General features: G+C 43.4%; 1 protein-coding gene across 5 annotated transcripts in view; it reads left to right on the top strand.

Annotated features, from left to right (window-relative positions):
- ETV1 (ETS variant transcription factor 1) overlaps positions 1–22,012 on the top strand; it is a 167,238-nt gene that overhangs the window by 13,501 nt on the left and 131,725 nt on the right. For all 5 annotated transcript variants that reach the window (XM_033930995.1, XM_033930999.1, XM_033930997.1 and 2 more), the window contains exon 5: positions 13,131–13,184. In XM_033930995.1, coding sequence (XP_033786886.1) covers positions 13,131–13,184 — 54 coding nt within the window. The remainder of the gene's footprint in view (positions 1–13,130; positions 13,185–22,012) is intronic.

Below are 22,012 nucleotides of genomic sequence, written 5' to 3' on the forward strand. Positions count from 1 at the left end.
GCTTTGGGGGGAGGGGTGTGCTGGGGGAGACAGAAGGGTAAATCTTTCAAAACTTCTTTTGAAAAGTTTCTTCTTGTTCAAAAGTCCAGACAGACAACTTGGGTAATTCTTAATCTGTATCTTTATTAGATGTGTATTGCTTGCCCCAACATAAAAGCCTGACGGGACCCGTTTTGCCTGGAAAAGGCTTTTTCAAGGGTTCCAAGGGGGGCACTCTTTATAAGTCCTCTCAATCCCAGGGCCCTGGGATTGAGAGGACTTATAAAGAGTGCCCCCCTTGGAACCTTTGAAAAAGCCTTTTCCAGGCGAAACAGGTCCCGTCGGGCTTTTATGTTGGGGCAAGCAATACACATCTAATAAAGATACAGATTAAGAATTACCCAAGTTGTCTGTCTGGATTTTTGAACAAGAAGAAACTTTTCAGTAGAAGTTTTGAAAGATTTATCCTTGACGAGTGAAGACTTGTTTTTGCTGTGACATTACTTCTTACCTCACGTCCCGTCTTCTCCTTCAGTGCTGCTTTTGGGAGACAGAAGGGGCCATGGAGAGATAGGGAAAGGGGGCTGCTTTGGGGGGAGGTGTGCTGGGGACCGACAGCTTTGCTCTGGGGTGGGAAGACAGAAGAGGGCCATGGAGAGACATTTGGGGGGAGGTGGGTGCTGCGGGCAGACAACTTTGCTCGGGGGGGGGGAGGGGGAGACAGAAGGATACAGGCAGCGGCCAAGGAGAGAGAGATAAAGAAACACAGACAGACAGATATCTATTCTAGCACCCGTTAATGTAACGGGCTTGTTTTTTAATGGCTTATGGCTTAGGCCACTTTTTCCTTCATTGGATCCAGGTTACATATGCCTGCATAATACATTAAGGCTTTGCCTTTGAAAATGTGGCTCTAGAAAGCCTTGCTATTTTGAGTGATATATATCGCGCTCAGATGGGCACAACAGGACATGTGACACTGTCGACCTCTTTTACAAAGCCACACTAGCGGCTGCTGCGTGGCAACAGCCCTGAAGCCCTTTAAATCTCTATGGGCTTCGGGGCCGTTAGCGCAGCGCAGCCGCTAGCGCGGCTTTGTAAAAGAGGCTGTGTGTTCTGTTTATCTTCCATTTAAGAAAAATCTGAGATTTCATTTGTGTGTATCATAAGGGGAAGATTCGACGGACCACTGTCGCGACCGCTACTGTAATGATTTTAACAAGAGGTTTCATTCTTAAAACACGGCGTATGAAAATGAGATTAGCGGAGGGTTGCTAAATTTGCATTTGCTGATTACTGGTGATAGCGATCAGCACATGCGTAGATTAAATGCACAAATAAAAACGCACAAATAAAAAATAAATTGAAAATCAGCAGGAAGGATGCCCACTCTCTCCTGTCACCACTGTCGAGCAAACACCCCCCACCCCTGACAGCAGGAAAGATGGCTACTCCCTCCCACCACCAAGCAACCCCCCCCAGCAGTGGATGTGATGCCCACTCCCTCCCGCCATCAAGGCATCCCCTCCCCCCCGGCAGCAGGAGCGATGCCTACTCCCTCCCACCACCAAGCAAGGTTCCACCGACATCCATCCCCCGGCAGTGGAAGGGATTTCCACTCCCTCCCGTCACTGTTGTATACCTCTGATGACCCTCCGCCCCCCCTTACTTGTTTACGAAGGCTGTCTGGAGGGATGCCTCGTACCTCCAGCTAGTAGGCCCGTCTCTTCAAAATAATGGCACTTTCCCTCACTGGTGCATCCTGGGATGCGCTGGGAAGGGGCCTAAGGCTCTGATTGCCCTGGTTGCTTAAGGCTCTGATTGCCCTAGATGCTTAAGGCCCCTTCTATAGGAAGGGCTTAAGCAACCTGGGCTAATTAGAGCCTTAGGCCCCTCCCCTGCTGCATCGGAGAGGGGAAAGCCCGACATTTTGAAGAGGCAGGCCTGCTGGCCGGAGGTAGGCGGCATCCCTCCGGCTGGCCTTCGTAAATAAGGTAAGGAGGGAGGACGGGAGATCATCAGAGGCACAGAGAGGGGTCATCAGGGGTACGACTGCGGTGGCAGGAGTGGGGGTGTCAGGTTTGCTTGGCGGCAGGAAGGAGTAGGCATCTTTCCCGCTACAATTGCTTTACGGTAGAGGCGAGATGGAGTGGGCATCCCTCCTGATGTGGATGGGGGTTGTTTGACATCGTCAGTAGGGAGTGGGCACCCCTCCTGCTGATCTTCGATTTGGGGTCTTTTTTAAATTTTTTATTTGTGCGTTTATTCTGCACATATGCCGACTGCCATCACCAGCGATCAGCACATGCAAATTTAGCGATCTTTCATGACTCTCCGCCAACCTCATTTGCATGTGTGGTTTTTAAGAATGACTCGTCTTTTTGAAATCGTTACAGTAGTGACCTTGACAGCGGCCCATCAGATTTTACTGCAAATATTTGTGAATCTTCCCCTTAAGAAGCATACAAATTAAATCTCTTATTTTTCTTAAATGGAAGATAAACAAAACACAGTCCGTCACATGTCCTGTTGGGCCCATCTGAACGCTATACATATCACTCAAAATGATAAGACCTTCTAGAGCCACATTTTCAAAGGCAAAGCCTTAATGGATCCAATGAAGGAAAAAGTGGCCTAAGCCATTAAAAAAACTTTGTATGTATATATATATATATATTATTCACTTCTTTTCCTGGTTAGTTTTGACAACACATTATTAGATACCGTAATTTAGCAAAAGAAAAAAAAAAAGATGGAAGTATATAATTACGTTTCAGTATTAAATAAAGTTGTAAATATATTTATTTTAACATAATATGGAATATCAATATATTTTGAACACAATTTTAATTAATGCATTTGAAATCTGTCAAAACCCCATGGTGGTATTTTTTGTTTTTTGTTTTTTTTGTGGTTTCTCATTGGAAAATTAGTCCAATTGGCACATTTCTGCACAATTTTTCCACAGACAGGATAAAATCGCATCACGAGCCAGATGTGGCCTGCGGCTGTACTTTTGGAGACCCTTGATAGGCAGGAGAAGGGAGATATGATAGAGATGTTTAAATACTTATGTGATGTAAATGTGCATGAGTCGAGTCTCTTTCATTTGAAAGGAAGCTCTGGAATGAGAGGGCATAGGATGAAGTTGAGGTGATAGGCTCAGGAGTAATCTAAGGAAATACTTTTTTACAGAAAGGGTGGTAGATGCATGGAACAGTCTCCCAATAGAGGTGGTGGAGACAGAAACTGTGTCTGAATTCAAATAAGCCTGGGATAGGCATGCAGGATCTCTTAGAGGAAGAGATAATGGATGTCCGGGGGGAGGGGCAGGGGGTTGTGTGGCAGGAGGGATGTGAATAGCTCGGCATCTCTCCTGCTGTGAGGTGACAGGTTGCCTGGGCCGGTGAACTGATCAGGCAACTGCGATCAGCTCAGTGACCCGATTCAGAACTTATATATCTGTATTGACTGTCAAAACGTATAAGTTCCTTCTGCCAACCTGTCAAACTTTTTTGATTATGGCTGCTAGACAACTAAGTCTAGGTCAGCCGACCTCCCACCCTATCCACTCCTCCAAAAACGCCCCTTTTTTTCTCTGGCCGTACAGAGGCAGTGAAAAGACCTAAGCACGTCTAAAACCAGTTTTGATTATCGGTTCTTGGGCGACCTTTCTTTTTGATCATCCAAGTACCGACTTAGGCCGGTTTTTTCAAATATAGAACAATTAACACTGTATATATGTGGAATAGTACCTAAAGTTTACTCTGTTTTATTGCTGTTTTAAAATATATTCCAGTATGCTTTCACTCTGGTTGTAGATTCCATGCCTTCACATTTTGAGGTCATATTGACTTTAGGCTGGTTTATGAAATCTTTTTATTCTTGAGTGGTTTCTCCCTATTAACTCCTAGAGTTTTTGAACCCCTCAGGCCCCATCACTGCCCTTTCAGACTGCCGTTATTCTAGGTTCAGGTGTCTTCTGATATTGGGCCAGAGTGTCGGGTGCATTGGCACATTCAAGAATTCTTATGTTTTATTATCTTCTGGATTCGGTGTGAAGACATGAGACTTCATAGTGGCAAATAATTTAGGTCCTCTTTTACTAAGGTGCGCTAACCGATTAGCACGTGCTAATCGATTTAGCGTGCGCTAAACGCCAACGCATGCATGTTAGTCTATGGACGCATTAGCATTTAGCGCGCGCTAATCAGTGCACCTTAGTAAAAGAGGGGGTTAGTAATGTTATATGCCAAGTAGTTTGACAGTACATTTTTATCAATTTCCCCTGATTTTTTTTTTCCCCCCTGTGTACTTGGAATGTCTTTGTATTGGTGTAGCAGTGTAATATGGTCTGCATGTAAAAATCTGGCCTTATGAGGGCAAATTCTATAAGAGGTAATACAGCACAGGCCGGCGAGGTAAATGCTCCAACACGCATAGGAATTCTGACCCACACTAAAAACCTCTAGTACCGTTTAATAAAACAAGCCCTTAGTAAATTGGTTTCAATTATGAGCTCTTAAGAAGTAATAATTGTAATTGGACGATAGGTACCTATCTTCTTAGGGTGCAATTCTATAAAAGATAAGTGCTTAACAGTAAAGTAGGCATGTTTAGGGGTGGAGAGTGACTTAGGCATCACTAGGCATGATTCTCTAAAGTTCTTAGGCACCTTTAAAACTCTGGCCTACATTACAGGCACCTAAGGGCTCCTTTTCCGACGCGCGCAGCTTTTAATCACGCGCTAACCCCCGCGCTAGCCAAAAAACTACCGCCTGCTCAAGAGGAGGCGGTAGCGGCTAGCACGGCCGGCGGTTTAGCGCATGCTATTACGCGCATTAAACCGCTAACGCGACTTCGTAAAAGGAGCCCTAAGTTTAGAGTTTGGTGCTGTTAAACGTGATTCTGTAATGGGTACCTAAGAGTGATTGATATAATACAGGCGCCTATCTTTTTAGGCACCAATCACAGAATCTGTCCCATAATGCCTTGTGATTGAACTTAAAACCTCTTGCATCATCAAGAAGCTGAGCTCTAGGGTGAGCTCTACCCCCCCGTTAAAAATATTATGAATATGTTTTCTTGTACTATCTGGAACTGCAAATTAGAGGAAACCAATGCTCCCTCTGAGGATTGGCTGGGTGCGTGCAAATTCTTTTTTCATGTGAGCGAAAAGTTCTAAAAACCAACAATTTTCCAGATTTGCAAATATTTTTGTGAGCAACCATGCAGAATCTGTGAGCGACGCCACTTGGACATATGAGTGATTGCTCACATGCAGCTTAGAGGGAACATAGGAGGAAACCCCTTATTTCTTTTTTTTTTAATATTTAAATTTTTATTTCAAGTTTTTCAAATTATACAATGCACAATGAATCTCAAACTGCAGACACAATAACATCAAAATCAACAGCTGCAAGAGATGCTCAAAAGTAAATAATGCCCCTACCGCTCACCAATTCACCCCCCCAAATCCCCCCCCATCCCCTTACAATGCACAGCTACCCGTCTACACTTTCCCCGCTGAAATCCCCCCTCCCCGACCCTCGCTCCATCCAAGGAGCAGACCAGGCAGAAATAACTATCAAGACTCTACAGAGTGTTCAGTGTATCTCTAATTTTATCCCAGGTAAAAGACCTGGACTGGAATTTGTGACGCCGAGTAGCCACCGATATCTCCATGCGTCCAATAGACAGGAATCTCGTTATCCATGCCGATGTAGATGGAGCTGCAGTATTTTTCCAGTGATTCGCTATAAGACATTTAGCTGCAGCTAGACCCCAGCGCAACAATTTAGTTTGCCAGAGGTGTTCTTTCTCATTATAGAGTCCCAAAAGACACGATTGCGGCGTAACCCCCACCTGAACCCCCAACAGGGTGGACAGGGTAGTGGCAACAGCCTTCCAGAACAGTCCAATAGAATCACAGTCCCACCAAATATGTAAAAAAGTACCCACCTGTTTCCCACAACGCCAACATAGAGCTGGCGTCCCGGGAAACATTTTGTGTAAACGCTCAGGAGTATAGTACCATCTAGTGAGCACTTTGTACGCATTCTCCTGAATCAAAGCACAAGTCGAAGCCCTGGACACCTCCCTGCATATAACTTCCCAGTTCGTAGTAGAAAAGGAAAACTCTATATCCCGTTCCCATTGTATCTGAAAGGATGGTATAAGTGGCGAATGGCCTCTCCAATATTGGTACAACACTGATAAAGGCCGGGGCACTTGCCTAAGCAGCAACCAAAGATTCTCAAAAGATTCCCGTTCGACGCTAAAAGATTTTCCCCATCCCTGGGACTGCAAAAAGTGTCTTATCTGAAAATAAGCCAAATAGTCCCGGTTTGGCAAATCAAATTTCTTCTGGAGCATCCCAAACGGTAAGATCCCTGTAGTCCCTATCAAGTCTCTAAAGACCCTTAATCCCCTTTGGGCCCACCGATGAAAAACCCTGTTATCACTCCCTGCTTGGAATTGGGGCTCAAATTGTATTGAAGCCAGCGATGAGACCAATGCTCCAGTACCCAACTGGGCTCGGGCTCTGGTCCACACCGTGGCCAAATGTTTTACAAATGGATTAGCAATATTTGAAATCCAAGAACGGCTGGATCCAGAGATCCACAACCTATGGTTCAACCTCATACTGTCCCCCTGGTCCTGTTCTAACTGAACCCCACTTTTATGTTCCCCCAGTTCCCAATCCAAAATCAATTTCAATTGGGCCGATTGGTAATACCATTCCAAATTCGGCAGTCCCCTCCCCCCAGCCGATCTATCCGCCCACAACAGAGATTGGGCTAACCTTGGGGATTTACGTTGCCAGATAAAATTACGTAATGTTTTCCCAATCCCCCTCAGCTCCCGAGCTGGGACCTGCACTGGTAATGTCTGGAACAGGAACAGCAGCCTTGGTAGCACATTCATCTTTACTAAAGCTATCCTACCCCACCAGGATAACCAAAGTCCATGCCACCGTTGAATGTCAGTCCGAATGCGCTGATAAAGTGGCAGGTAATTCTTCTCATGGATCAGGGTTAGATCCTTAGGGATGTATATGCCTAGATATTTAAGTCCTTGGTGCACCCATCGGAAAGGAAAGGTCCCCCGAATATTCTCAACCTCAGAAGGCGTAAGTGTCAAATTCAAAACTTCTGTTTTATCCAGATTAATTTTGAACCCTGAGAGGCTTCCATACCTCTCAAAAAGCTGCATAAGATGCGGAAAAGAGACCTCTGGCTGCCCCACATAAAGTAAAATGTCGTCCGCAAACAACGCTACCCGATGTTCAACCCCATTGAGCTCAAACCCACTCAAAGAAGGATGGTTCCGAATACTCAGTGCCAATGGTTCTATAGAAAGAGCAAATAATAGCGGTGAGAGCGGACACCCCTGTCTGGTCCCTCGAAAAATGGGAAAAAAATCGGTATAAGATTGATTTATGCGTAGACAAGCCCGTGGTTTTGCATAAAAAGCCTGGATCCATGCAATGAAAGTCCGACCCAGTCCCATACGATCCAAGACGTCCCAGAGAAATCCCCAGAGAACCCTATCGAAGGCTTTGTCCGCATCCACCGACACCAGGACCGCTTTATCGTCCCGTTGACCAACACCCCAGAGTAGATTAAGCGTCCTCCGAATATTATCGCTCACCTGTCTACGTTGTATAAATCCCGCCTGGTCTTGGTGGATTATAGATGGCAAGACTTTCCCCAAACGCAAAGCGAGTACCTTAGCCAATATTTTTGCATCTATGTTCAATAGCGAGATGGGACGATAAGCCCCGCAATTCAAGGGATCCCTCCCCGGTTTTAAAAGTATGGTAACTCCCGCCTCCCCCATAGTAGTCGGCAGGGGTGCTCCCTGTGTTACTCCATTCGCTACCCGTGCCAATAAAGGTCCCAACTGCCCGGAAAACCGTTTATAGAAACATCCAGTATATCCATCAAGTCCCGATGACTTCCCATTTTTCAACTGATTAATCACTCTCGAAATTTCCGCCACAGCGATCGGTTCTTGTAAATATGCTTTATCTGAGTCCGATAATCTCGGTAACGGAAGGGAATCAAGAAAAGCAGCCTGATCATCTCGATGTGCCATGTCCGGAGCACTATATAGGGAAGAGTAAAATGATAGAAACTCACCCCTAATCTCTGAGTCCGTCACTTTTAGATCGCCCCTCCTGACCCCCCGTATCGATGTTATTGTAGCCCTGTTCTGCTTAATTTTAATATATCTAGCCAAATGAGCACCAGCCTTATTGCTGTGTTCATAAATTTGAATACGAAAACTGGATCGCATCCTGTCCAGTTCATCAACCTGGAATTGATATAATTCATCTCTTACCCTCTGCAATTGAATCAAAACCTCAGTCTCCTTTGTGTCCTGATGTACCCGTTCCAACCCTATCAACATTTGACGTAGCTGTAAAAATCTTCGGGTTCTGGCTCGTTTGTATCTAGCCCCCCATTTAATAAGTTCTCCCCGGACGACTGCTTTCAGAGCATCCCATAAAACCACATCAGTTACCTCCCCATTATCATTTTGTTCCAAATATTCAATGATAGTGCGTTCCACTGCTGCGCTTACCTCCGTGGAGCCCAATAGCGACTCATTGAGCCTCCAGTATTTACGCCCACCTTGTTCCAACATACCAGTGCAGGCCACCCAAACTGGGGCATGATCAGAAATATGCATCGGCTCTATTTCAGCCCTGCTGATCCCACCCATCTGATTTCTATGGATCCACAGTCCATCAAGTCTAGTATAAATATGTTGTGCATGAGAGTAAAATGTGAACGATTTCTGAGTACCATGAAGCAAGCGCCAGCAATCCACCAACCCCAGTGAGTGCATTAAATTACATAATGCCTTTGCTGGCTTGTTTAGGGATCTACGCCCCCCACCCGAATGGTCCAAGACTGGATCCGGGGGAACATTGAAATCCCCTCCAAGGTAGACAGCCCCTTTGACAAATGATCTTAACTCATTCTTAAGGCCCTTGTAATAGGCAACCTGAGCTGAACAAGGGCCGTATATATTAATGATTGTCAGTTGGTGACCCTGCAGCCCTCCTTGCAGAGCCAAACATCGCCCATCCTTGTCCCGGAATATATGTTCCACCTGAAAACCCAACCCTTTTCGTATCAATATTGCTAGCCCTCCCGCTCTTTTGGTAGCCCCCTCTCCCTGATGAGTCCAAATCAAATCAAATTGTGGTCTTCGGAGGAGGCCTACATCCCGGGGTCTCAGATGGGTCTCTTGTAACAAACATATATCCCATTTCATACGTGTCAATTCCCGAAACACCAAGCTCCTTTTACCGGGACTATTTAACCCATTAACATTCCAAGATCCAATGAGAATCTCCGGCTCCCCACTCCCATCCGTCTGCTGCCTGGTCTGCTCCCTCCCAACAGCCATTCCCCCCCCCCCCCCCCCCCCCCCCCCCCCCCCCCCCCCCCCCTCCTAATAGCTGATCCGTCTATTTTGGAATCAGCCATATGAGAAATGTACGTCGTAGCCAAGAGGCTCAGCTTTTATCACATTCTTATCTCTACAAGCCCACCAACTGTCCATGCAATTGTCCCCTTCCCCCCCTCTCCCCAATGTGTCAACTATGATCAATCATGCTTCCTCCCTTCAGAAATAATTATTATAAGACATCTCTACATACATTGCAGTCTCTCTATAACATAAATCTTAAGTAACTCCTATGGGAGGAAATAGCCCCATATTGAACCAACTATCATTAACTAATTCCCCCAACAAAGCCCAGAGTGATACATCTGAAAACTATAATCAGATTTCCCCGTCTCCCCCACTTATATGACCAATTAAAATCATTAGTACCATACAGGGGGGAGGAGAGCTGTATAAGCAAGCAACCCGCTCAGCAAGAATAAATCACTACTACTCTAACATACTATGAAATCACACCTATTCCCAATAAGCTCTCACTCCCAGACAATCTTCACATACTCCCCTACCCTCATACCGTCACCACACTCTATACTCCCAACAGTCTAGTATTTCTACGCCCAAAGCATTAACAATAAATAAGGGAAAGGTCAACTCACTCCCTTATGGAAGTACAAACAATAGCAACATCTGCCCTCCCCCTTGTATAACCATGTCACCCTTCTGAAAGTATACCCAGGAGGATTATCAATATAATAGAGAATCCAAACCCCAACATTCTGCTCCCCGGAACCCCCCCACTGTATGGAAACAAATCAAGAACTGTCCAGTCCTGGTACAGTGAAGCTGCTCAAGTGCCAGATGTAGACGGCTGTGGGCTCGCCAAGGGAACTTCCACATTCCCAGGTCTCTGTTCTTCCTCCTCTCCTGCAGGGCCCCGATCGTTTCTGTCCCCCGTCATTCTGCATCCCAGCTACTTCAGTGCAATCCAAGCATCCCCTGAGGAATCCACCCGGCGATGTTTCCCATTTACTGTAACTAGCAGGCCAAATGGGAATAACCAGCGGTAACGGTAGCCCTCGACTCTCATGAATTGGGTCACGTCTTTGAATGCGCGACGTTTTTGGAGGGTCGCCGCCGCTAAGTCCTGATAGACCCCCACCGCTATCCCCTGCCATGTAAAGTTAGGATGGCGCCGGGCTGCTTGAAGAATCCGTTCTTTAAGCGGGAAATCACCAAAACAGGCAATGATGTCTCTATTGCCCGAGCCCCTCGCTGGGCCTAAGCTCCGATGAGCCCGTTGCAGAACTATAAGGCTCATGTCTTCCCTGTCTTCTTCCCGAGGCAGATCTTTACAAAAATCCTTAACTACAGTCTTCGCATCTTTGTATTGGTCTGTATCCGGAACTCCTTTAAAGCGTAAATTATGTCATCTCGAGCGATTTTCTAAGTCCTCCACTTGACTCCGCAGTTCATCTAGCTGGGATACCGCCACGTGCAGTTCCGAGGAACAGGCCTGTAGTGTAGGTTCCATCTGATTTAGACGTTCCTCAGTCACCGTCACCCGAGTGCCCAGCTCGCTCACCTCCGACATTATTTCTGCTAAGACCACTCGTACGTCAGTGCGGAGCCCCACCATCTCCTCCTTAAGGTCCCGGAACCATCGTTCCAAAGTCGCTTCCATCGAGATGTCTCCCTGTGCAGTACTGGCCTTCTGAAATCCTGCTTGTTTAGGCCCCGCCTGCAACGCCATGTTAATCGAGGCAGTCGGGGACTCCCCAGCGTGCGATCTCGTTTTCACGCTCCCCGTTGCTGAGTATTGAAACTTTGCCAGTTTTTTCCTACTCGCCATCCATTCACGATTACAAATCACCGGCCACTGAATTCCCACCGCTCCGTAGAGATGTAGTATAACACTGCCTGTATCGAGCCCCTCCGGAGCTCGAGAATTAACCAGCCATGCTTCTCGGTGACGTCACTTCCTCCCGGAAACCCCTTATTTCAACGCTCTTCGGCTTGGATCTGGGTTGCCATCCTGGTGTCTGCATGGATTAGAACCCAAATAGCAACAACCTCTGGGGCTTGATCACAAAACATCAAGGGGCATATTCTATAAACAGCGCCTGAAGTTAGGTGCCGGTAGGTGCCATACCGGTGCCTATCTTAATTGGGGAAGCTGTAAAAAAGAAAAAAAGATAAAAAATGTAGGTGCGTAGAGGTGCCTGCAAAAACGGTGCCTTCATCACACCTTAGAAAACCTAAAGTTGAAGTAGGCATGCTTAACACCAGAAACAAGCTTGTGTGTCTCTGTAGACGCAATTCATATCAAACATACGCACCAGCAATGCAAACTTTCAAAACCCTAGCCTACATTTACTTATGTATTTATTTTAAAATTTATACACTGCCTAAATCTAGGTGGTTTACAAAAACCATACATAATATTAAAAGAATATATAAAAACACAGCCCATTAACTGCTCCTGCACGTTCTACCCAATGCAACTAATTAGGCAATAAAACAGCAGTTGCAAAAAAGTTGAGTTTTAAGTATATTTTTTTTTAAAGGCCAACTATGTGCACATAGCCGTGAAAGTCCAGGTAAGCCATTCCACAGCACCACTCCTGCCACAGCAATTGTAGATGCCCTTATGTAAACATAATGCTTCGTCACCATCTTTTCCTGAGAGATTAAAGTTGCCTGTTATGATCAGAACTCCCTACCAGATGGGCCATTTGGCCTTTATCTGCCATCATGTTTCTATGGTGGTAGATGCAAGGAACAGTCTCCCAGAAGAGGTAGTGGAGACAGACTATGACTGAATTCAACAAGGGCCTGGGATTGGCATGTGGGATTTCTCGGAGAGAGAAAGAGAGAATAGTTACTGTGGATGGGCAGATTAGATTGGCCTTTATCTGCCATCATGTTTCTACCAGGACAGTACATTTTCAAACACTGCTTGAAATATCATGGTGCTGGAGCATACAATGTTCCGGTGCCTATGTTTGAGGTAGCCACAGCTCCACAGATGGCACCATTGTGTGATTGACATGCCATCGGCGGCTGTTTTTTTTAGGTGGCCGCTGATATCCGTGCAGTTTGTAGAATTCAGCCCCAAGTGCATGCTGGCAAGGTGGACCTAGTCTCTGGAAGGATTTGCAATGTATTGCTCCATGTTTCAAACATATTTTGGGATTTTATCTGCTTGAGCAAGAGTACAAATCCATTTTTTTTTATTTTGCGCTAGCTTGGTTTACTTCTCGATAACGCAAGTAAAGGCAGCTCTGTTGAGAGATCAGAGTAAATGCCTTGCATACACAGTGTTTTGTGTAGACCCAGTATTAGGTTAGAAATGCCTTCTCTAAAGAGGAGCTTCAGTCCTTCCTCCTGCACAGCATGCTAAGAAGAAAGTCACGTGAATCTCTTAGGAAAGCATTTGCACTAATGTCAGGAGACATAATTCCAGCTCAGCAGCATGAAAGCATAAATGGTTTTGGCCAGGCCAAGCTGAAGTTTTCTTGTAATTCATATTAGAAAGTGATCATTCTGAGCGCTTCATATTTTAGTGAAACATCAAGGCATTTGCACATGTCCAGCTTGTTGCACATACTTTGGTCTGGGTGTGGTATGGTTCCCGGGGCTGCAGGTTAGAGACATTATGATAATTCTTGTGTGGTACCGTTCATAATTAATTAATTCTTTTCTTTTTTTTTTTTTCCCCGCCCCTACAGCTCAGGTGCCTGACAATGATGAGCAGTTTGTGCCAGACTACCAGACTGAAAATTGTAAGTATAGTTTGACTCATCTTAGTGGGCATGTGTTTTTTTTAATTCTTCTTGTTGTATTGCTTTTTTTTAAATCTAATTCTAGCTCTTGTGCTCCAGCAGCTCATTTTTAGCCTGCAGTTAACCCGCTGGTTTGCTTGTCAAGTCTGACATCAGCAGGTGAATGGATTAGGCTACATTTATCTTGAAAAGGGAGGGCCTGTAAACTGAGCTAGAAAGGAAATGGATTCGATTTAAAATAGCCACACAAAGTCTGTGCCAGAGTTTTTTGTTTTTTTTTACACAACAAGCTGCACCAGTCATTGACAGCAAATTATGCAACAAAGAAAAAACAGTGAAGGGGAAAAAAGGTGTGAAAAAAACCCCAAGTCTGGCTAAATGGCTCCATAAATGTTAGTAAAAGACTCCCTTCAATACCACAATTAGCACATATTATCTGCCACGGGCCCATTTTATTCCTAAGGGTCCTGCTGCAGATAGCATGCACTAATCTTTTAGGAAAGGACCCCCTGAACACCATTTTGGTAAAATTTAAGCATGCACATTTAAACATAAATATAGATTTCCTTTGTTTCTGCTTGTTATTTGATGGTAAGGGTAAGTGACTTGTACAGTGAAGAGCTGGTAGTGCTAACTGATAGGATTGTTAACCCCCTGCAATAAAATTATTTTTTGATTTTCTTTAGCTCAGATTTTTGTTCTGCCATCATTCAAGGCCTTTTTCATCTAATCTACTGAAACTTATTTGTGTACTTGTAGCTGACCTGCACTTTCCCTTCCATATAGCGACAGTTGTAGAATTCATTCCTAAAGAGAAGATGTGGGTTGGCATGTGGCAAGAAAATTGTTCCTTTAAGACACTGAAACTTTGGCTAGATGATAGCCAGACAGATCTTGCGTTTTCTTCAGCTCCCATTTATGAACCCTTTTTTATTTCACATTTTCTAAAAATGCAGTTAAGACTGAAGTCACTTCCATAATATATCATATTAACATGTTGTATTATGGTAGTCTGTTTTTTATTAATGCAGTGCATCATATTAAAACAAATTAAATCACGTCAATCAGTGAAAATGTCAGAGAATCGGTTTGCTATGGTAGTGACTTCCTTGGACTCTGAAAGATGCCCTGGGTCTATCTTGGATGGGGGAGCGAAAGAATTCAGGGGGTGAGGGAGGGAGAAAAAATTGACCATCTCTTTAAAATAAAGTGAAAGTAACATAGTGTTAAAATAAGGAGAAGGGTTTTTGGATTTTGCTTGTCCTTTTTTCAGTTGTAACTCGTGATGAATTACATTCAGATACACTAGGCATTTTCCTGTCTCCTAGGGGCCTTTACAGTTTGTGAATATTTGTCCTCTGGCTTTTGGTCTTCTTGCTGAAGGACTTCAGGTTCTGCTTCCACTGAGGGTGTGGCACAGTGGTTAAAGCTACAGCCTCAACACTCTGGGGTTGTGGGTTCAAACCCACCCTGCTCCTTGTGACCATGGGCAAATCACTTAATCCCCCCTTTGCCCCAGGAACATTAGATAGATTGTGAACCTGCTGGGACAGACAAGGAAAAATGCTTGAGTACCTGAATAAACGCCCTTCTGAGCTCTCCTGGGAGAACGGTATAGAAAATTAATTAAATAAATAAGAGAACGGAACTGTGAGGTACAGATCTGCTCTGCAATAAGAGAGAAAAATAATTTAAAAGGATCTTTTTCAACTGATTTGGGCTTATGTACTAAGCGTGTTTTCACATAGAGACAGAAGGGGTAGAACACTATAGTCCATCTGGCCCTCTGGAAGTTGCAGTCTCTTCACAGCTTGTGATACTGCAGCTGGGAGCTGCAAAGGAATATTTTGCGTACCCAGTTGAAAATAGATTTTGGTATCAAAGTACGCTATGGTGCTCTGCCAGCAGTCCATCACAGTTGCATCTCCCCAGTTTAGAAAGAATAAGATCTTCTCGTTTGCTTTTGCTGCTGCTGCTGCACTTGATTTTTGGTTTTAGGTTATTGTTAATGTTACTTGGCCATGCAGCAAGATTGCTGCATTAGAAATATATTTGTTTGCATTCCGTCACAAACTGTATTTTAGTAGGGAGCAATTCTATAACTGGGTGTCTGGAGAACATGTGGTGGGAGCCTATTCTATAAAGGAAAGTGGGCAACTATTTTATTTTCATAGTTAATAGCATAACCAATATGTAAGCACCTAATACTTATGCTAGCCTTAGAGTCTTTGTAAGTGCAAATGCCTGTATGTGGCAGGAACATGTGAAACCTAGAGTTATGTACCTAGGTGGGAGCTGTGCCTATTTACTCCCCCCCCCCTCACACACAGTATTTCACACCTGTGTACACCCCCTTGCATATCTATGCTATTGAAGGTAAGTGGGCATTTGCAAAATATCACTTTGGTGGCATACTGGTGTATATGGGAACCAAACTGGAACGAAAAAAAAAAAAGAGGACATGCAATACAAATTTATTCAGTCCATCCACAAAGGTGTAGACCCAACACATCACTGTGTTTCGGCGTGCAATACACCTGCTTTAGGGGTCAAATACACACAACCCTGAGCGAAGATAAATAAATAAAATAAGCGCCACTCATAAAAGGGGAAAATTTTGTGGACCAATGTCGTCCTAAACTTTCACTAATACTCGTTGCGAACAAGCACTTCCAGTTTGGTTCCTGTTCTCGTGGGATTGCTTCCTGTTGGACTCTTCTTCATACTGTTGTATATGTACATGTTTGCTAGTATTCTAAACATTTGCAGATGTAACACACACACAAACATAAGTACCTAGGGGGAATTCTATAAATAGCACACAGAAACGAGCACTGAAAAAAACCCAGTGTTATATGCAATACTTTGAAGGGCATGCAACCCTCCTAAAATAGCTCTTAGTGCCAATTTGCATGTCTAACTTTAGCCACCAGGCTTTAATGCCTGCTGAAACCTGGTATAAATGCTGGCATCCAAATCGGGCACACTGAGGCAGTATTGTGTAAGTATGCGTACAGCTTCTCAAAATGTGTCCTTATTTTAGTTGCACGCTAGTAGGGTTAGGCATCGTGCTTTTTAGTATAGCATGTGCAAATCCTAATTGGTGTCAGTTGATTTCAGTAACTGCTTGTTAACACCCAGAGCCGCCACGCTCACACTACCCCTCTCCTGAAGTCACTTCATTGGCTCCCCATCCGCTTCTGAATATAGTTCAAACTGATCTTACTAACTTACAATTGCATTCACTCTGTAGCCCCTCAATATCACTCCTCACATATCTCCCCCTATACCCCCCCACCCCGTGAACTCCATTCATCGGGTTAGTCCTCTTATCTGTACCTTTGTCATACACCACCAACTCCATACTCTGTCCCTTCTTTCTTGCCACGCCGTATGCCTGGAACAGGCTTCCACAGTCAATACGTCATGCTCTGTCTCTAGCAGTATTCAAATCCAAGCTAAAAGCCTGCTTTTTTTTTTTTTTAAGCTGCTTTCAACTCTTAACTCGCCATCAGTTACTGTTACCCATCGTACCATTCCTTCTGCTAGAAACACCCCTGTCTGTCCCCATGATACTTGGTTGACAGATCTGATATTCTAACACAGAAGAATAATTGAAGATCCCATGCTCTGTTTGTGTTTCCTTCGGTTAAGGGCTGTAAAAGTAAAATATCATGAGCATATCCTTGCTTATCAGCAGCATATCATGACAAAGATTTCCGATTACTCTTAATGAAGCCTATTCATATAAGCACTTTAGAAAATTGCTAAAAACGTGTCTTTTTTCCAAATTCTTGACAAATAAATTGTTTCTGCACTCTTCATAATACCTATTTGTTTTCTTTTCTTTAGTATAATCTTTTGTAAACCGCATAGAACTTATGCGGTCTAGAAATTTGTTGTTATGTTATGTCATCCAAATTATATTGTAAGCTCTATCAGTAGTTAAAGGCTTCTTACTCACTTAATTTGTGCATGCCTCTTAGGGATGTGCACAAATCTGGGTGCCATATGGAATCTAGAGGCTAGTTTTATAGAATTTCACTGATAAAGTCTGTTTCCATTTTGTTTAGGCCGCCTATTTGAAATATATCGAGTCCTGACAAAATCAGAACATGAGTATGTAATTTGAAATGAGATTGAACTAAGAAAAAACGTGAATAACTTTTTCATGTGTTATTCGCTGTTTTCTATTTAAAAATAATTGTGAATATGGTGAAACATGGTGGGAGACCTGGATTGTTCCTGAAGGAGAGGCAAAAAAACACAGTGAAGAAAGTGCTGGGAATCAGCGATTTCTCTAGGCAAGCTGATGTAATTGGGGGGAGGGGGGAGGAGCCAGCAAGCTAAAAATCGCAAATAATCGAAACCGCGGATGCTGAAACCGTGAATACGGAGGGAGAAGTATACTCTTTTTGTTTTTGCTTTTACTTTACCAAACCATATTATAACTTCTCTTTGTTGCAAGATAACATGGAAAAATTCTGGGTGCTCCTTCTGTATGATGATATTGACGTGACTGTAGTTATTTGTGTTAAGTCGACTTGTCTGGATATTACCAATCAAAGCAGCAGTAAAGTTTGAAAAACTGCCTTTGGAGAAGAGTATAAGGTAGTCAACTTCCTGCCATTTATTTAATTTAGTTTTCATCTACTCATTACTTTTGAATGGCTATTTAACAACATCATCTTCCTCTGCGACGTTTGACCTTTCTGAAGGCTATTGTCAATGTCACGCTTGTGTTGTGACTGGCAAGGGATACACTTGAGACTAGGGTAGCTCACATTTGACCTTCAGATAGAACACATCACCTCTGTATAATATCTTTAAAAGCTAGTCTGCTTATAACAGTGCCGTCCATTGCTGCTTCTCTGCCTGCTGGGCAAACTCGCTCTAAGCATTCATATCAGTTGAATGAACTACTGTCTGCTACGACTTCCTAAACAAAGGCATGCTCCTAAAATAAGCTTGTTTAAATTACGTCTTTTTATGGTGTGGCAGGATATCAACTAAATGTTCAGAAACCAAGCGGATGCATGCACTTTTTTTTCCAGTGCAGTTATTTAAAGGAGATACTGCTCAGATAAAGGCAAAGGAGGGGAGGGGGACTTTTAGGTTTATTTTTTTTTTTAATGGGGCCTTTCCAAATGATTGGTGCGTTGTTGTTTTTTTTTTTTTTTTTTTTTTGGGGGGGGTCCTCTGAGCTCTGTTACAAATTGCTTGAGCTGTTAGTAAAAGACCTCCTTAGTGAGTTAGGGAAGGCATGCACAAATACAAGCACAACTAAAAGTTGAGTCCTGAAGATTATGACAAATATGTATCGGTTATGAATATTGGAAAGCCTTTTTAAAAAAAAAAAAAAATGTTTATTAGCGATTGCAACACAGAGTGTACCAGCATCCAACAGTACAAGGACACAATGCGCAAAATAAGTACGTACTGTATGAGAAACGCAAAATGGGCATTATACAGGAAAAACGGATGTGGTATCCAGCATTTTAATTTGGTCATCTTTCACTAGTGTATGGTCTGTGAAGAAGCCCCAAGTTACTGGCTGTTATGGAACTGGCACAGTCCCTTGAGCAACACACAGCTGACATCTGGAGACCCTACCACTTCCCAATCTGTTCCTTTTCTTTCCCCCTCCTCCCAGTTAATTGGCAGAAGGATTAAATTATATTACTTGTCAGATTTATATTCTGCTTTTAGCAAAACAAATTTTGCTTTGTAGTAGATCACAACAAAATTAAAATCCAAAATAAAAAAAATATATAAAAATATGCATCAGAAATATAATAATAAAATTTACGCTAAATATTCTCAATAAAAAATATCGTAACCTAATCCACCATTTTTTAAATTCCCTTTCACGATAGATCAATGATGATCAGGCAGCATTTTTAATTACCCCAAAATACCTTACTTCTATTAACCAAATCTCATTGTCTCTTCCTAATTTCCTTCAAAGTTTAACTTGATTCCGATTTGTGAGAAGAGCCATGTTTTCAGTTTCTTAAGATAGTGAATACAGCTCATTTTAAGTTTTAATTCAGTAGGCAAAGCTTTCCATTAATGAGGTGTTCTCCTGATAAATTCCCAGCTTTAACTCCTATTGACTTTGTCTCTTGTTATTTTGGCTTTGGCTAGTGTAGTTTTAAGCTAGTTTGAACCAAATGCTAACAGGAAGATCCCTTTGTGCTGGATAGTACAGTAAATGGGGACCCAAGGGATATGTAAAAAAAAATTAAAAATTAAAAAGTATATTTTTATGATACTTTTTGCTACTTTTGTAAAAATATTTCAGGTGTTTCTGTTGGATTGGGGGAGATATGTTACAAAATATGATACAGTAGATGACATGGGCACATGTGTATATATTTTAAAAGTTTTGGTCTTGAGGAAATGTTGACTTTAAGGACCAGTCTTTTCTGAGCTAGAGGTTTCAAGGCTTTAAACTGTGTGTCTCTCTTTCTCTCTCTCTCATTATTCTGCAAGGAGCCACCTAGTGTTGGGTGTCAAAAATGCACATAAATACCAGTATTTTAATCATGTGTATGTGCATAAATGAACAGTTTCCAGCTAGTCACTATTTTGTAAGTATATTTAGTTGCAATAGAGTATATCCTGTCGGTGGGCATTCACTTGGACATAGTTTTGGGTAGAGCAGTGTATCACAAACTGTGTGTCACATCACACTAGTGTACTGCAGCAAGGTTCCCGGTGTGATGCCGGTGAGGAGGAGAGGCGCCAGCTGACTGCCTCCAGGACATGCCTTTCGTGGCAAGAGGCACATCCTGTAGGTAGTCAGCCAGCACCTCTCCTCATCTCCGCGCTTCTCCTTTTCCAGAAACACCTCCCTCCCCACACACACACACACACACTGGCAGCTCAGGACCCCATCCAGACGCCCTCCACACACGTGTGGACATCGACGTAACGACATCACGCTTGCGCGTGGCATCATCATGTTGATGTATGCACATTTCCTGATGCCCTCCAGCCGTGGCCCCAAGTTTATTGGGCTGTGGCTCCGGAGAGTTTGCGAGATACTGGAGTAGAGTGTACACATATACCCCCTTTTATTAAACTACGATAGCAGTTTTTAGCGCGGGGAGCCGCAACAGGTTTATTGATTTAACTCTACTCCACCCCCTCCCCCTTGCCCCTTTTGCTTCACTTTCTGCATTCTCCTAAAATTCTGTGTTTTTAGGTATTTAATTTGTGGTAATGACACTAAGGCACTTATAATCGAAACTGAAATACATCTAAAAACCAGCCTAAATTGGCATTTGGACGATCAGTAAGACAAGTCATCCAAATGCCAATAATCAAACCGGGTTTTAGACGTATCTAAAAACAACTTAGGCCTTTTCAGTGCTCCTGTACGACCAGAGCTGAAAGGGGCATTTTAGGAGGAGTGGTCAGGATGGGATGTGAGCTGACCTAGACTTAGTCGTACTGCAAGTATAACCGAAAATTTAACAAGGCTGCCTGGACGGAGCTTGTATGTTGTGACAGGCTATGTAAAACCAGGTCTAAGTGCCAAAAAGGTATCCAAAGTGACCAGATAAGCACTGCAGACACAAAGTACAGACCCCCACACACACTGTCCCAGTGATCACTGACCCCCCCCCCCCCACAACACCATAAAAATCAGAATAAAAACGTACATACCTGCCTCCAGAACATCAGCGCCTGGCATAGCAAAGCCTAGTAGAGCAGCACAGAGGTGGCTTAAGTAGTGTAGGGGGTTGGCTAGTGAACCATAGAGAGGAGGACCCAAGCCCATAAGCCACTATAACTACTGCATTTATGGTGGAACATGTGCAACCCCCAAACCCTACTTTACTGCCATATAGGTGCCACCTGCAGCCGTGAGGACTATTGAGGTGGTAGACAGGTGGGTCTAGTAGGTTTTGGGGGTGCTCACCATGACCTATAAGGGAATTATGGTGAGATGTTTATGTGGCACCCTTTTTGTGAAGTTCGCAGCAGTGCCCTACTACTCTGTTGCCATGTCTAAGTGTCCAATCCATTACTTTGCTGGCCCCTCCCATGTCCAAAAGGTCCTTTTCTAGGCGTTTTTGACTTGGACACATTTTTGGACGAGAATGGGGTATAAAGATAGATGACTTAGTGGTCTGGACAATCAAACAGCTGGACATATGGTTAGATGACTCTTGAAAAACAAAATATTTGGGGCGTATTTTTTGAGAATTGACTTTAAACACTGCTGACTTTGGGCAAGTAGCGACCTAGGCCCAAAACGGATTTAGATGTTTCTTTTGATTATGCCCCTCCACGGATATTTAAATGCATGTTATACCCTTTATGAGTTAAAACACATGGTGCACTTTAGAAAATGGAGCCAAAAATGCACTATAATCCATGGAGCTGACTTTAATATGTTTTTTCATAAGTGATGTCACAATGCCTTGTAAAAGCTTCAAAGATCTTCGTTTTTCACATTCTGCCATCTAAAAATATAATTCAAATTACATTAAAGAAAGAGTTTTTCACTGATATATACACAGCATAAGTCTTCACACCCCTTGTTTTGGCAAACCCCGTTTACAATAGTTATGAACATTAACAACATAAAACCAAGGGTTTGTCTAGCTTAGCCTCCTTTTTCCAACAGTGTCACAGGTACCTGGCAAAGCCCCTGGTAAAAAAGATTTCATGCTACTTACCTCGGAGATAAGCAGTAGCTTTCCACACATCTGCCTTAATAATGGTTTATGGACTTTTTCTCTAGGAATTTCTCCAAACCTTTCTTTGAAACCTAGCTACAGTAACTGCTCTGGTTCCAACTATTGTCTAATTGC

The sequence above is a fragment of the Geotrypetes seraphini genome, chromosome 2 (assembly GCF_902459505.1).
Source record: "Geotrypetes seraphini chromosome 2, aGeoSer1.1, whole genome shotgun sequence".
Lineage (NCBI taxonomy): Eukaryota > Metazoa > Chordata > Amphibia > Gymnophiona > Dermophiidae > Geotrypetes > Geotrypetes seraphini.